The sequence below is a fragment of the Indicator indicator genome, chromosome 12 (genome assembly GCF_027791375.1).
Source record: "Indicator indicator isolate 239-I01 chromosome 12, UM_Iind_1.1, whole genome shotgun sequence".
Classification (NCBI taxonomy): Eukaryota; Metazoa; Chordata; class Aves; order Piciformes; family Indicatoridae; genus Indicator; species Indicator indicator.
In genome coordinates this window covers 13,801,790-13,818,911 of record NC_072021.1, presented here as the reverse complement: position 1 = coordinate 13,818,911, position 17,122 = coordinate 13,801,790, and the positions used below count along the sequence as shown (strand labels likewise).

General features: G+C 38.0%; 1 protein-coding gene across 1 annotated transcript in view; it reads left to right on the top strand.

Moving 5' to 3' along the window:
- ATAD2 (ATPase family AAA domain containing 2) overlaps positions 1–15,595 on the top strand; it is a 28,545-nt gene extending 12,950 nt beyond the window's left edge. The window contains exons 15-27 of the mRNA XM_054385314.1: positions 334–648; positions 1,785–1,911; positions 3,238–3,421; positions 4,518–4,703; positions 5,991–6,123; positions 6,265–6,461; positions 7,607–7,766; positions 8,133–8,255; positions 8,350–8,499; positions 9,653–10,045; positions 10,614–10,738; positions 13,675–13,803; positions 15,220–15,595. Coding sequence (XP_054241289.1) covers positions 334–648; positions 1,785–1,911; positions 3,238–3,421; positions 4,518–4,703; positions 5,991–6,123; positions 6,265–6,461; positions 7,607–7,766; positions 8,133–8,255; positions 8,350–8,499; positions 9,653–10,045; positions 10,614–10,738; positions 13,675–13,803; positions 15,220–15,261 — 2,264 coding nt within the window. The 3' untranslated portion in view covers positions 15,262–15,595. The remainder of the gene's footprint in view (positions 1–333; positions 649–1,784; positions 1,912–3,237; positions 3,422–4,517; positions 4,704–5,990; positions 6,124–6,264; positions 6,462–7,606; positions 7,767–8,132; positions 8,256–8,349; positions 8,500–9,652; positions 10,046–10,613; positions 10,739–13,674; positions 13,804–15,219) is intronic.
- Positions 15,596–17,122: the final 1,527 nt, after the last annotated feature.

Sequence of the window (17,122 nt, the reverse complement as noted above, 5' to 3'; positions counted from 1 at the left end):
CTCTTGTGCCTTGCTGCAGAGTGAGGTAGCTGGCACACCTTGGGAGCAAAAGTAGATGCGATGCTTTTCCTTTTGTCTCTCAGAACGTTGAATGGGGTTTGGGTATCTTCCTCGGGAGCAAAGTTTTGAGTTTTGGTTAGGAGGCTACTTCGTAAGTGCAAGATACCAGGCTGCAAGTCGTGTAACAAAACCTCTCTGCAGTGCAGTAACTCTTTAAATTTTCTCTCAACCTGTTAATTTTTGGCTTCATACAAAGTCACTTTAGAAGCCTTGGCCTTGACTTCCCTGTTACCTGAGATTGACATAACATTTGATTCTTATTTGTTTGTTTAGGATACTGTGGTGCTGATATTAAATCCTTATGTGCTGAAGCTGCCCTCTGTGCTTTGCGCCGCCGCTACCCTCAGATATACAAAAGTAACGCGAAACTGCAGTTAGATATTGCTTCTATTAAAATAACAGCAAAGGATTTTGTCGTGGCTATGCAGAAGATTGTTCCAGCTTCACAGAGGGCTGTGGCTTCACCTGGGAGAGCGCTACCACCCAATTTAAAACCCCTCCTTGAAAACACATTAGCAAGCATTTTAGAAGCCTTGCAGAAAGTATTTCCTCATGCAGAACTTGCACTAAAGAAGGACCAACAGCAAGGTATAACAATAACATCCACTTCTTTAAAGTTTTGCAAGAGGCAAAGCTTTGATTTGTGCAATCAACATAGGCAAAGCTCTTAGCTATGACAGCATACGTGTGGACAGTGCTGGATGGAAGCTGTGAATGACTCACAATAAAAAGTAGAGAACTATGTGTTCTCTTGCCATTTGTAGAGATGAATCTTAGGTGTATAAGGAACCTCCTTCAAAACAAATGTTGAAATTGGGGGAGAAGTGTGTTTTTACATGAATGCTTCGAATTCCTGTCTCAAGAATGTCAGAACCATAACACAAGTGGTTTAAGCTGAACCTCGTTTTAGCTGTCATGATCTTTAGCCTTAGTCTCTTAATGGAGATGTTTGAGGATCATGCTGTGTGCTTGCACCTGAGATCAGAACATTTTGGTAGTGTAAACTTTGGGGGTTGGCTTCATAGCATAAGTGAGCTCATGCCTTGGCTGCATCAGCCCTATCGGGTTTATTCTGTTGGTGACATAAACTCATTCCACTCCTGACTAATGAAGATCTGTAAATAGGCAGAATATCCCACGGGTTACAATATCCTATCAGTATTACTCCTAGCAGAGCTGGCAGATTGATTGCATTGGTAAAACAGGTAGAAACCTTCCAACCAAATGAAAGCAGAGAAGCTAGAAGTTTGGTAACTGTATGCCCTCTGTTTTCTGCCTTTAGTTATGTCCTCCTTCAGTGATCTTTGAGGAGCCTTATTTAGAAGATGTGTTGATCTGCATGTTCTGACTCACTAGTCCTAGATCAATGGAAGTCTGTGGCTATCCCATTCACTTAGTTCCCTACATCCGGAGAGGGGAGCCTGCTCTAGAAATAAATGGTCTTGTTGGGTTTTTCAGGTGTCTAGGGACTACAGAAGTTATTCCTAACCGTCTTTATTCTAAGGAGAAAAGCTTCCCAAGTTTTCAACAGACAGGTAGTACCTTAGGCAAATGAGACAGTCTCCTTAGAGCATAATGAAATCTTCAGAAAACAGTGGTCAGTGCATACCCCCAAATAAAGAAATACAAGACAAGTGAATACAGTGATGATTTAGAAGCTGTATTAATGTGAGAGCAAGATATGGACTAGCCAGGGAAGTTAACAAACCTTTCTTCTTTTTCAGACAGTTTAAATCATATTTTAAGTAATAATGCAATTGACAGTGATGAGGAATCACCATCAATCTTTACAGATGAATCAACTCATAAAGTGCCTGGTAGAGAAAGAGAAAATTTCCTCAATTTTAGCAGGTAAGTGTTTGTTTACATTTTTCAGAGGGCTGGGTCTGTAAGCAGTTTTGGTGTGAGGGATGGTAGATGGAGGAGTAAAGTGTGTGGGTAGCGGGAGCATGATCGATATTTGCAAGCAGCATGAAGATCCAGCTGGGTACTGATGTTCTGCTGGAGTGTACTGCCATAACTTATCAAACTGAATGGCCCAGCCCTCTTTTCCAAAATCAGTGGTCTGCAGACTATTAGAATGTTTTAATTTAATCAACAGTATTCCTTGAAAGATTCAAGGAATCTGTCCGTCCTTTTAGCTAAAAAAATCCCTGCACCTTCTACCTTCCAAGGTGTTAAACCAAATTGGTAGCAAATTATGTAGCAGAAACAAAATTGAGAAAACACTGTGAGAAAACCTAAACCATGCCTGCATTTTGAACCTTTAACCTACTGAGTTTATGTTAACCTTCCAGCATTTCAATGTGGAAGTTGTATAAAGCAACAGCTGAAAAAATAGATCATTCTCATCGCTGTTGGGTCAGTTATTTTTTTCATGTTTTATTGCTGTGCTGTCCAGAAAGCCTGGCCTGCTGAGCTTGGTTAGGACTTCAGCCAGTAAAGGTGCAACAGTACTGTGGTAGTATAAGATACATAGATAGATAGATAGATAGATCTATATATAAAAAACATTATATGTTCCTCACAAAAGAGTTTTATGGTAGTATTTATGGTAGTAAAGCAAGATTGCTAGGGAATTAATACACAATTAAAAGATGAAACAGAATCACTGAATAAAGTAAATCTTAGGTGTATTTAGTGTACTGTTACAATTTAACCAATCCAACTGTGTCCTTCTTCAGTTAATAGCTCATATGTTTCAGCACCCACATTATTTTTTTTTTTGCTAGAAATGTTGTGCTGCTTCTTTACCACCATCTTCAGCAATTATGGCTGATTTCAGCTAGGCTTGACAGATAGAGAGATCTCAGTTACTTAAACTCAAGACTTATTGAAAATTGGTGTGTGCTGAGAGTTGTTATTCTCTCCCATGTCAGGTTACTGACCAATCGTGTGTGTTACTGACCAGCTGGACAGTCCCCTCGTGGGATGGAGGAGTTGTTGGTTAACTCAGCCATGTGAATAGCAGACATGTTGGGCATTGGCAAGATTTCGTAGGGGAGGTACAGTAATCGAAGGGGTTCTGCTAGTCTTCCCAATCACAGGCCAGCTTCTTATTTATTGGAATATGGAGGGTATTTACCAAAGAAAAATTGTGTAGGGAAAAAAAAACCCTTCAACATCTGTGTGCCTATTCATCACTTCATTTTTAAACTTGTTTTCTTCTTGTTCTAGAAATGCTTACTACCAGCCAACATCCTATAGGCCACGGTTCTTACTAGTTGGAGAGCCAGGATATGGGCAAGCTTCTCACTTGGCACCTGCAGTAATACACGCCCTGGAAAAGTTTTCAGTTTATACACTAGAACTATCACTGTTGTTTGCTAGCACCACATCACCAGAAGAAACATGTGCACAGGTACCTTTTTTCTCTTTAATATCACAAGATTCATGAACTCTGTATGCAAACTAGTAAATGAAACAATTGTTAGTGGAGGTGTCTGGTTTGAATATGCTGTTTTGTTTCCTTCTGTTTGAAAATCCACTTTTCTTTTAGATTGAATGATACCAAATAAAGATGTTATACATAACCATATTTTCCATTCCAAATTAAATAGTGCTAGCAGTTTGGGAAGATGGGATGTGCTGCTAATAAACCCGTTTTTGTGGCAAGAAATCATGCTGGTCTCAGTGGCATCCAGAAAGTTGTTTTCATTGCTTCTTAAGAATCTGCTCCCTATAAATGGCTCTGGGTCAGCCAGACTGCATATAAGGCACTTTTTGCAGCTGCCTTTTTTTATTCTGTTTGTAAGGCAATCAAATTTTGGGGAAAAAGAGATGTTTCTCTTTTTTATATATCATATACAGCTTTTACTGCTGCAGTATATGCAGTAGAAGCCTTAAAATTCATGGAACATGTAACATTTTTACATTGGTGTAAAACATTTTTACACTAGAAAATTTAAATATAAGCAGATTTAGCACTGCCTTGCGTTTTACTTTTAGGCAAGAAATCCATTTTGTTATTTGGCATCCCTGTATTAAAATATTTTGTTCTTTAGTAGCAGCATTTGGCAGCTGTACAAGGAAGGGCAGCCACATATCATGACTGGATACTTTTTTTTTTTCCCTGCAATGGTTACATCTGCTGTGATATAACTACCATGGCTAGTCACTGCCCACATATACCCTATGCACTTCCCATCTTGTGACAGGAACGCCCCAAAGACTGATAATCTTGAAAGGGTGCATGGAGAAGATTGTCATCTGAAAAAACTGTTGCCACTTTTCTCATGCAGTAGATGCATGTCCTCCTTTGTGATTGAGGTGTGGAAATGTCTATACTGGAGTCAAAGCAGAAATTTTACCTTATTGTTAAAGAGTTGTTCTTTTGTTGGTTTGTTTTGATGTTTTGGCTTCATGTACTCCAATTTCATAAAATAGTTTGATACCTAGTTATTTATTAGCTTGTTCTGCATGGTTTAGTTTTCTTATCTAAGCATTCATTTTACCAGTTGATGCGAGAAGCTCAAAGAACAGCACCCAGTATAATTTATATCCCACATATCCATTTGTGGTGGGAGGCTGTTGGAGCTACATTGAAAGCTACGTTTACAACACTGCTGGAGAACATTCCAACGTTTGCTCCAGTTTTGCTGCTTGCAACATCTGATGTGCGTCATGCAGATCTCCCAAAAGAGGTACTTCTGTTAGTACTTTTTTTTAACGTTTTTATTACATTTCTTGTTAAGTTTTAAATCCTTTTAGCAGTGCTGGGAACTTCCAAGCAAATTCGTACTGTGGCTACTCAGGCACCCTAACCAGGACTATTAAAATCTGCTCAGAGAAAAAAATGCTGAAAGCATTTGTCTGAAGTGTTTTCTGGGTAAAGAGACTGCCTTTGACCTAACTTTTTCTCACTTCTGACACACTCATTAGATAGATGTATAAATTTATTTCAGACAAGAGTTCAAGTGACTTCAAGATGGTTACCTATGTCCTTAGTCAAGAATATATGGTGCTTGAAATGGGAAAAAAGACATTTTTACTGAAAATTGAAAGATACTTTTACTGAAAAAGTACCCTGCTCACACTGTTAAGGAAATGTTGGTTTAAATTTAAATGCTTTAATAAAAGTTACATTTTTTTCATATAGGTGAAAGCTTTACAAATTAGAAAGCTCAGGTACAACTTCTGTTTAAGTAACCTGAAAGTCAGTTTTCAGTTGTATTCCTTAGCAAAATTTAGTGAAAGTACATGCTTATTAGCTTTTAGCACATCTGAGAGTGTGCATTAAAGGAAGGCAATTAAAATGTAACTATGCCGCTCCGATGGTTTTGTCTCAGTTACTGGGGAAGAGAGGACTTACTTAGATGCGTTTATCATCAGATGCTTTGAATGGACTTAACTTTCTACAGAAGTTTTCATACTGTCAATAGATTCCTTCTATAATAATTCTTGGTATTATGTACATTTTGGTAGTAGAGATTGAAAAATGGATGAAAACCTCGAAGTAGGCAAGTTCAGAAGCCTTACTTAATTAAAACAAACAAAAAGAAACACACACACAAAACCCAAACTAACCAAAACCCAAACAAACAACAGAAACCTTACCAAAATGCCCACGCTTGTCCACTGAACGCTGCCTGTTCCCTCTATAGCTGCTGTAAAGATTCAAACTGAAGAGCAGCAAGGCCAGGTGAATACAGAGGAAGCAGTCTTGCAGGTGGTGAATGTCACCACTTCAACAGTGTATCATATGGTCCTTTCATTGAGCTTTAACTCTAGAGGTGTTCCCTAGAGAAGAATACTTTAATTTGCTGTGCTAACTTGTGAAAATCTTTCCTTTTAAGGCCAAAAAGCTAACTTTGTGCAGTTTGTCTAATCCAGATGTTTATTCACTTTAATTTAGAAAGGTGCTCATCTTTTGAATTAGAATATGCATTTGTGTGGCCTTATCTGAAATATCTTTTCTCCTCATTCTTTAGATAAAAGAGTTGTTTATTAATGATTATGAAGTTTTCAAAGTTGAGGTACCTAATAAGCAAGCAAGAGCAACGTTTTTTGAGGACTTAATTCTAAATCAAGCTGCTGAACCTCCTGTATCAAAAAACAATGCAGGTGAGGCTATTCTATTTATAAAATTTGGACAACTGTAAATTAATAACTCTACAGTGTTTGATTTGATAGTAATGTTCTATCAGTAATTTTTCTTATGCTCATATTCAAGTACTATAAATTGACTAAAAGTTTCTGATTAAGCTCGTCGGCCCCTGGAGGTACTTCCCCTAGCACCACCACCAAAGCCTCCACAGCTGACAGAGGAAGAACTAAAGCAGCTGGAGAAGCAGGAGGAGGACACGTTGCGTCAACTTAGGATATTCTTAAGGGATGTGACTCACAGGCTGGCTGTCGATAGGCGTTTCAGGGCATTTACGAAGCCTGTTGACCAAGAGGAGGTAAGTTAGTGTTGATCTGTAATGCCATTTTATATCTGTGTATTCATAATTTTTTTGTTTATTTCTCAGTGTTTATGTGCTCATTATAGGAAGGTTTATTTTTGGCTTCAGGACCATACTATAACAATTTTTCCAGAAAGAGGGAATTAATTTTGCCTATACTTTTGCTGACTCCTTGAGGCTCTCAGATGTCTATTATTGGCATATTCATCAAAAGCCCTGGTTTCTTCCTAAGACATCGTTGTGTAGGCATGTTGCAGGCATGTTGAAGCATTGAAAAGCAGAGATCTTTCTTTATAATTATAAACAGTATCTATAGGTCTGTTTTAATAAGGCCTAAAGCTCTTCAATTGACTGTCAATAGTTTCTGTGAGAGCAAGAACAGAAGCAGTAGTCCTTAAAATAAATGTTAAGATTCTATTCTCTGTTTCATACTCAGCCTCTCAGTGTAAAATCAACCATAAGGCCTGTGTAGTTTCTTCTTCCTCCCAATCATATCTTACGTCTCTTTTTCTCATGTAATTTATTGGATAAGTGTAAGCCAAGGGCATAAAGTTCAAAGCCAGCCTTAGTTTTAATACAGCTTTGTGCTTCAGCAAAGTCCTGTTTCCCTAAGTTTGCACTGGCTTGTCTGTCTCTTTACTTAGTTTCTGAGATGTGAATAATGTAAACAAACATAGGTGTCCTCATTTAAACTAGTCATTAGGCTCCTTTTATGATCTGGATAAAAAAATCAGCACCTCTGGGTCTAGTTATCTCATTCTAAAGTAGATGCCTAGGACAGAAACTTTAAAGGTGCAACTCTTGCCGCCACCACCACCAAAGAGAATCTTGGGTGATTTTACCGAGAAAGGTTTGTTTGCCAAAGCAAAGTGAGATGGATCCTATTCTGGGTACTGTTCCCGTCTCTTCCCCACACATGCTTCTAACCTTCCTGCTTTTCTTTTTCCCTCTTCTGGTCTGTCTCTTCAAAGCCAGTTGAAATAGCCCTTCTGTTTTCAAGAAATTTTCTGTTTAATTTCCACATCTTTGGATGTGTCATAAATATTTGGTGGTTTTAACAAGTTGTTTATTTAACTTTATAAAAATAATTAATTTTGGTGGATACTGTGTTAATTCTCTGAGCAAGTGTATTTCATTCATAGGTACCAGATTATAACACAGTTATTGAACACCCCATGGACCTATCAACAGTCCTCTCCAAGATTGACCTACACGAGTACCTAACTGCAGCAGATTTTCTAAAAGACATCGATCTAATCTGTAGCAATGCTCTAGAGTACAACCCAGATAAAGATCCTGGAGGTGAGGATGTGTGGTTTTAACCCAAATTGGGAGAAAATTAAAATTTAGAATTTAAAATATTTAAAATTTCTGTGGACAGTAGACTTGATATTAGACGGTTAAAAACATCCACAAGGAACATTTCTTGGCAGATTGTAAATGTTGTATCATTAAACTACTTGGGCATGAAATGGTGATCAAAGTGTTGATAAGTAACTGGTGCTTTTTGCCGCTGTTAATAATTAACTTCCATACTGTTGTGCTGAAAATATTCACTAAGATAACTTTCCAGAACCTATCTATGAAAAGAGCAAAATATTTCTAAGTAATCAAAATAAAGAATTTCATTGGCTGGTAGAAAATACTCGGTTCTGACTCAACTTTCAGATCGTCAGATTAGGCACCGAGCTTGTTCTTTGAGAGATACGGCATACGCCATAGTGAGGGAAGAAATGGATGAGGATTTCGAACAGTGCTGCGAAGAAATCAAAGAATCTCGTGAGGAAAGAGGTAGGGGTTTTGATGCTGAGGATTTTAAGGCTTGTGTCAGTATTTGTAGCCAACAGTGCAAGACAGTTCTTTGTTGTCTGTTCTTTATTGCAAGGTTGTAGCTCTTCAAAGTATGCTCCATCTTACTACCATGTAATGCCAAAGAAGAACTCTGTTCCTGGGTGTAAGAAAACTGACCCAAAGTGTAATGAAAACGTGAAGATGCCAGCAGCACCAGTAGATGCCAGTACACCCCGCTGTCAAGGCCAGTTGCATTTTACTCAAATTTTCTTGAAGAAGATGCTGAAGTTTCTGATCCTTCCTCTGTTCTTGTGACACAACAGGTTTCTGTGATCCCTGGCTCTTTGTGCCAGAGGCATTAGGTTTTTTAATTCATTTCAAAATGTGAGATAAATACAGATGTCATGCAATCAATGTGGTTATGAAGCTCAAGTACAGTGGCTGGTCAGCAATGTAAGACCCTAGCCTTGGTGGCTCGATTGACATTTCACAGCTGCTAAATTGCTAGCTCTTGAAATCCAAAATGTGGTTACATGGCAGTTTCTGAACACTCAATTAATTTTTTGTTACATGAAACAGTATTTTTCTCTTTCCTGCCCTCAAATATTGAACTCTATGCCACTTTTTACTGTGACTTCCAATTGAAAGGGGAAGGAGGGAAGAAATACAGTGCAATAATAATAGATATGGAAAGGAAAGATCGTTATTTCCTCACACTCCTGTGAAAAGGGCATGAGGGTTTTCAGGCTTTTTCAGTTAAAATGTATGACATGGTGTGAAGATTTGTGGTCTCACTTACACAACTGGGAATTTCACCACTGACTTTACACGTGTGCTTTGTCCAGTACTCTGTGAATAGAAAAAATGGTGGGATTTTCTCAAGAGCAAAAAGGCAAAGTTTGTTTTCAACAAAGTTAACTGGATCAGAAAGCACATGAAGTGTAAATCTTTACAGACGATTTTTTCTCCATCAAATAGTCCCTTAAAATTGTCTCTAACTCTCCCCAGCATGTGTTTAGCTTTTGAGGTTAACAACTTTATAAGAGATTGGAAGCACTTGTCTCCAAATGTTTTTTTGTTGTTCATCTAGATTAGGTCACATAGTAAGACATTAAGAAACACCTCCTAATAACTTTGCTTTGCAGTAGTGCTTTCTATATAAAGTAATAATTTTCTGCCCATATAAAATCTTGATGATTTTGTGAATGAAATACTGTAGCTGTTTTTAAAAATCTAATAGCAAATTGACCTCACTAACTCTGTAAGGAGACAAACAATGGTACTTGAGCTCCTTTGATCATTTTCCTTGTATGTCAAATGAGATGAGAATTCTGGATTTTGAAGTAATAACTGTTTTCACAGTGTTTTGAATTACTTTTTCTGGTGTCTCTTCATAGAGATGTCAAGAAGGAAACGTAGGAAGAATAAAGTGTATTCTAGTATTACAGCAAAAAGGAGGCATTTTCAATTCAATAAAGAAAATAAAGTTCCAGAAGACCAAAATGAAGTAGAAAGTGAGGAAGAGTCTCCAGAAAGACACGTTTCTAACATGGATCGCATTGAAGTTGAGTCCACACAGAATTATTCTATGGATGAAAATGAAAAAGTACTTCAAGAACGACAGAAAAACAGGAATGAAAATAAGTCTGCAACAGAAAATGAGAGAGCTCTGGTGGCTAAGTCTACTGAAAAGAAGGCTGTCATGGTTCCTGAACATTCAGAGCCGAGGCCGGAGAGTGAAACGTTGCATTGCCAAATAATAGAAAGTTCTGAAGACGGAGATTCAAGTGGTGAGTGAGAGATCAAACACGTCATGTAGATGCTTTTTCTTTCTGAAGAGGATTATACTGTTGTATTATGTTTTAGCCTTCTTTAATTCCATTTTGTTATTTCTGTTGTAACTCTCCAGAGTAGGCATGGAGTGTTTCTTGTTATGCCAAACTCTTGTTTTTCTGCAGTGTTAAGTTAAAAGAGTTGTACTTCAAGCAGTGTGGACCCAGTCAGGTGTGGAATAGAAGAATTATGTCCTGCTCTTTGCAAGGGAAGATGTGGTTCCTAACCTAAATTACTTTGGAGTTTTACTGTGCAGTGCTGTAATGACAACATGACTCTATTTTGTTTCCTGTTTTTACCATGTCTTTTTCTCTGGTGATTTTGTGTGTGTCTGAGTTTTTAATTTTCATGGAGTGGCTTTTCACCAGAAAGAAAGTAAAAGTCAAGCATTTCCTAGTAAAACAATAACAGCAGTTTTATCCCTGTCACTGCAGGGAGAGACTTTATCTTAGATATGGTATACTTCACTGATACTGTATTCCTGATAAACAGAAAGCCTGACTTAAGAAACTTGTGTCATTCCAGATTCATGGGTGCACTGTGTGACTCGTGCCAGACGTTCCCAGGTAAAAGAACAACGGGAAACACGTGTTGAGAAAGCCACAGACAATCTTACACCACCCGTGACTGTGGATTACTTGGAGCTCAAAGTGAGTCTTCACTTCAATTTTGAAGAAGAAAAAATATTTTTTGCTGTGTGCAGAGTTGTAAATTAAGTTGGTTGTTAACCAGTGCCAATTAAAACAATATATAGCTTGTGAAATAATTCAAATTGTAACGGGCAATGACTGCTGTGTTTCCACACCTGGTTGTGTGGAATGTTAAGAAGTGAGTTCTCATTCTAATTGTTAATTTAAAAGGGCTTGTTTAATTTAAAATAGCATACTGACAACCTGCTAGTACTGCTGGCAATGTCGTAACAATCTTTATGATGGATATGTGGAGTTTCTTTTATTTTAGGTTTTTGTATGTTGACATTTATTAGGAACCTGAAAGGGACTTCTATTGCTAGCAGTGATGACTTTCAACCTTAAATTAGCATGTTGACATAAAGTTCATCTTGGATAAAATACTAATAGCTACTTTTTTGAAACTCTTTCAAATGCAGCCTTAGAATTTTTCATCAATACAGTTACAATGTTAAAAGGATTCTCCAGTCCCTCCTAGAAGAGAAGCTGCTATCCTGGGCTATAGCTGGGAAAAGGTTAAAAATGGGCCTAGCTGCAGGGAGTAAAAGAGGTTCCTTTGCAGAACAAGGACCTAATCTTCAGGGGATATTGCAGTGAGGAAAATTGCTATGTTGGAGTCTTGGAAGTTGGCCAGTGCAGAGGAGGGTTGCTGTTTACCTGCAATGATGAGAAAGGGAATATTCTCCCTGTGTGGGGAGATTGTGGCCAGATAGGAATCCCATTTAGTGGAGGGGTTAGTCAACACAATTTCTGTCACACTTTTAAGATGTGACCTAAATTGTAAAGGTAAAACAAACTTTTTAAAGTTGGCTTCCTAAGGAAGCAGATTTCATGGGGGTTTGTTGTTCATGTCTGCTGATGTGTATAGAGAAGCCACATAGTTTTTTCACATAGGTAAGGTGCTAATAGCATGTGCTCTGAAATGACTGCCTGCTGGAGTACAGCCTTTATAGATATTTCAGCTCTGAGGAGAACTACAGTCATGAAATGAGTGTTTTAGAAAGTGCATTCCAAACCTGAGTGCCATTGGAAATAACTGCTCACACCAGAGAGCTTCTTTGGAATTCACCTGCAGTGAATAAGCCAGATGATCCTCCAAAATGTAGCTGCATGGTTTTGTTTGGTTTTCTGTGGGTTTTTTGTTTGATTTTGTTTGGTTGGTTTTGTTGGGCTTTGGTTTTGTTTGTTTGTTTGGGGGGTTTTGTTGTTTTTGTTTTGTTTGGTGGTGGTTGTTCATTTATTTGCTTGGTAATAGACCCAGAAGTTTCTGAATATACAGAAGAGTATACAGTCATCTATGTTGATGTGCCAGAGGGATGGATGTCATCAGATACAGACTAGGGGATGAGATGATAGAAAGCAGCCCTGCGAAAAAGGACTTTGGGGGTGCTGATGGACAAGAAGCTGGACATAAGCAGACAGTGTGAGCTTGCAGCCCAGAGGCCAATCTCATCCTGGGCTGCATCAAAAGATGCATTGCCAGCAGATCAAGAGGTGATTCTGCCACTTTGCTCTGGTGAGACCTCACCTGGAGTACTGTGTCCAGCTCTGGAGCCCTCAATACAGGAAGGACACCAAGCTGATGGAGTGGATCCAGAGGAGGGCCACAAAAGGGATCAAGGGGCTGAAACAGCTCTCTATGAGGACAGGCTGAGGGAGCTGGGATTGTTCAGCCTGGAAAGGAAAAGGCTCTGGGAGACCTAGTAGTGGCCTTCTAGTACCTGAAGGAGGCCTACAAAAAGAGTGGACTTATTCAAAATGAGACTCAACACGGCTCTGGGCAACCTGATCTAGTTGAGGATGACCCTGCTTACTTGCAGTGGGGGTTGGACTAGATGACCTTCGGAGGTCCCTTCCAACCCAAACTATTCTATGATTCCATGTGGCAGCAATAGTTTCACACAGAATGTTGACCATGCATGTCTGTCACATCCTACCTTTTCTGTTTGCAGCAGCTGAAAGCACACTGTGTGGCCTTTGTGCATCTTATCTGTATATTGTATGGAATGAAGTTGAGGGGAATACTCCAGTGTGGTGCTAGCTGATCTGAGGCAGGCAGAGTCTGATGACAGGCAATTGTGAGGCAGTAATGTTTTCATTGGTATTGCTGCTCTCTTAAGCTTCATCTTCACAGCCTGGCACAACACACACATACTCAACAGCCTCAGCAGTGTAAGAAGATTGCTGCTACTAGCTTGTCACTGTTCCTTTCCTAAAGATTATCACATTCACATCTTTGGTAACAGAAATTACTGTGTGAGAGATTGGTAGTCTGCTACAGGCCAAGTCACTCTTGTAGTTTATCCGTTCTTCAGTTTAAAGGTAGGAGCTAACTAATCTAACTGCTTCCTGATCTGGCCAGATGGCTTGAGCAGAGTGTGTTCTGCCAGCAGTTGTAGGCACTCAGTGGGTAAAGGTGAGCACCTAAGGATGCTTCTGTTTCCAGTTGGCACAACTGTATCTGGAAGATCTGTAGCCTGGCTTCCAAAGATCCATTTCATGGTGCTCTGTATTACAGCAAGTTTCCCTTATGAAATACAATTGTGGATTTGCTGTGGCAGCAACTCTGTGTCAAAGTGGATTCTGTCATTCCCTGACATTCTGGAAGCAGCTGATTGGCAGTTAAGATCATTGAAGTGAATAGCAACAAAATATTGTCTAAAATGTAAGCCTTCCTTTTCTATGAAGTATGAAAAATTAACTCATTTTCTCCAGTTAAATCTTGTCAGATATTTAACCTGTTCTCATAAGTGTTACTGGTATTTTAGTTAACAATGTAAGTAAGCAGGATGTCACTTGTGTTGTACTGGTATTATTTAGCTTCTGAAACCATAAAGAGTCTCTGTAAAGGACCTTGCACTGTTCTAAACTTTCATTTTCCATTTCTTTTCCTTCAGCAACTACTGAATTTTGTCACTGTGGTATCTAGAAACTTCAATATATTGCAACTGGAAAAATTATATGCTGTTCTTAGTCAGTGCATTTACAGACACCGGGAAGACTATGACAAAACTGAATTATTGAAGGTAATTTTTTTTTAATACCTGTTTCTGTCACTGTTAGGCATTTGTGTGTTATGTGCATGTATGTTTTCACCTTGACATCATGCTTATTTAGCATTACTCTTTACTGCTTAGTTGCCTGTGTTACAAGACTTTCAGTCTGGAAGACATTTATCCATATTGCAAAATCATTGTTGTACTTGGCATAATATTTGGTGGTTTCAGCAGGAAAAAACTTCAACTTGAAGACAATGGGTCCACCCACACAGCCCTCACAGAGCAGTTAACCTCTAGTCTGTCGAAAACCCTTCTCCAGCACCTTTTTATGGGTAGGGGGGCTATGGAAGGAGAGTGCTTTTCTCAGCATGTCACTTCCTCTTTCTCTCCTTACAGACAGTCAGACATGGTAATACTTGGTATAGTAATCATTCTATTCTTGGAAAGAAATAAAGTGTGAAAAATAATGAGAGATTGAGATTTTGCTCTAGTCTCACCATAATCTCTTTTAATTAGCATGGCTTGAGCATTTTTAATTTTGCATAACGGAAGATTTCTGTCTATGCCAGTTTAATGCTAATGAGTCAGATTGTCTGATCTTTTCCTGTAAGAAAGGATTTCTGTGTTGTTGGAACGCAGCGGAAATCTTCCAGAGGCACCTGGGGTCCCATACAGGCATTTCCAGTCTTGAATCAATTTTGATAGGTTGGATATCCAGTCTTCAGATTTAGAATCCTTGAAATCCACTTGTCTTTGAGATACCTGTGCTTGAGAATAGATAAAATTCTTCATGCCTCTCAGTCTGCCTTAAAAATGAGGGAGCCTCTTCTCTTCGTCCCTGATCATCTCCATCTCATCTTCTTCATCTGATAAAGAGATAGAACGGGCACTCAGTTCTGATTGTGCAAGTGAGGAGTAGAGGAGTATTTGGATTCAGGGAGGCTGTTCCTCAAAAGCGTGCCTTTCTTTGTCATCCAGTGCAATGATCTGGTTTAGTATGAGAAGGGACTTTTTTATGTGAGCTTGTAAGCTTTTGGGGACATGATTTCTTTATTTTCTGTTTTAACAAAAGATATCTCTTACTCAGTGACTGTGCATGTTGATCAGTACCAAGCTCTACTGTATGAATTACTTAATAAGTAATTACTGAGTGTAGAAAATAGTATTTCCAGCTTTTAGTTGTGGCTTTTCAGGAGCTGTCTCCTCTTTCAAACTGTTGATACAGATCCACAGTCTCTCTACACTACTGTCTATTATGGATGCATAAGGATGTGTTTGGAGCTAGTGGGTACAGGCATTGTGCTGGTGGTAGCACGTGTATTTGCTAGATATTACTGACAATTGTATGCATGTACAGATCCTTTATTCTTTTAATGAAAAAATAAACAGGATTCCTGAGCTTTTATTCATGCTGACTACTAGTTTGTCTATTTTTCTTATTAGGAAATGAAGAAAGAAACAACAGCCTTCAGTTATCTTCAGTGACACTTCTCTGTAATGTTTGCTGGGGTTTTTTTTGGTTGTTGTTGAATGCTGTCATCTGTGCTTAATTCAATACTATTGCTTTTACATATAGTAAACAAATATCTTACAGTTTATTAAGAAAGCTCAAATACAGTCTTATAACTCTTTTTTTGGGTATTTTTGTCTTATATATTTTTATGTGACATACTACTGTGATTGCCTTTGGAACGCTGCAGATCTGAGCATCTCCCAGATAACTTCATTAGCTCTCTTTAAAAGAAAATGATCGAAAGCTTGATAAAATTTTATTGCTTTCCATGTTGTGGGAATGTATTTTTCTGAGGCAGACTGTGGTGCTGTACAGTCCGTTGGCTTAAAACATAAAGGTTTTAAGCCAAATCTAGTTTTGGTATATGAAAAGAAAATTCTTTAGAAACTTCCTAATGCAGATCAGAGGTTTTTCTTTTTTTTTATTATTATTACCTTGATAACACCTCAAGTGGTTTTGGTAGAATTAACAACCTAAAAAAATGTATGAGAGAAACAATCTTTCCACAAGCATAAGAACTTCTACTATGGCATATTTTTCCCTGTCAGAAAAACCTAACTTGAATCAAAGCAAGATTTACTACTGTAACTATTCTAAGGTAAAACATAGTCTTGATTGTAATAATGACAATCTTCTTCATACATTGTTAGCTGCAGATCAGATGGCTTGTAGTCAAATTGAATTGTAAATACTCTTCTACTTACCTGGAGAGAATCACATTTATTACATACAAGTGAATATATTGTTGGTGATAAATATATTTAAGTAAAAGCAAAGCAATACCCTGTTTTGAAGATGTATACCTCTTCAAACCAACAGAGAAAATTTCTGTGTTCATCTGACAATTATTTTTAATAAAAAATTTGATAATAACATAGGCAAAATTTAATTTTATGATAAATAAAATTATCACAAGGTCTGGTGATGCTAACTCTGCAATCCCTATTTGTGTTTGATTTCTGATGTATCTATTGGGTTTATTTTGTTTCTTTCTAGTGTGCTTGTCAAATGTATACTATCCAAAATTTTTCTTTTTGTCTGTATCGTTTGGATAATACATTTGGTTTCAATAAAAAATTAATCACCTTTTGGTGTGGTTTTGCTGTGGTATTTTATTGCAGAATAATTTTGATCATTAATAACTTTACACTTAAATTGAGTCTTGAGCCCCATGCTGTTTTTAAAGTAAGAACTGTATGTGAGCAGTTTACCTCACTCTTGGTGTATTGCTTATTCTGCAAAAGCAAGCACAGGAGAAAGAAAAACAGATGTTGAAAATTTAAAATGTTAATGTGATTTATTACGTTTGAAATGCAATAAAGGAATTAACATGATTTTTCCTTCATTTGAGCTCCAGAGTGGCTGCTGTCACTTAAGTTCGATAGGAATGTGGGGTGGTTTGCTGACCACGTTCCCTAGGATGACTGAAATTCTGAACCATAGTGGCAGGTTGAAAAATCAGAACCAGTGCTGGTATCAAAACTTTTGATTTTCAAAGCTTTGCTAAAACTGCTTCCTCTCACTAATCTCAACATGCTACTGTATCTATACAGGGGGTGTTTTTTAATTAGAATTTTGTAAACCTTGGTCTTCCATGACCAATGACCACCAGTTGGTTAACAGTTAACAGCACTTAGCAGTAAGGGTTCCCACAAACATCTTTAGTTTTTTTTTCCTCAGGGAAACCACCATGTTTTAGTGTCTGAACAAAAATGGCAAATAGCGATAAAATAAATTGTGTGTAGAAACGCAACGTCTTTCAGAAGTATGGAGCGCGAGTTAAAACTAAATATTGACCAAAATGTCCAAGTATGTACTAACGGAAGAGATCCA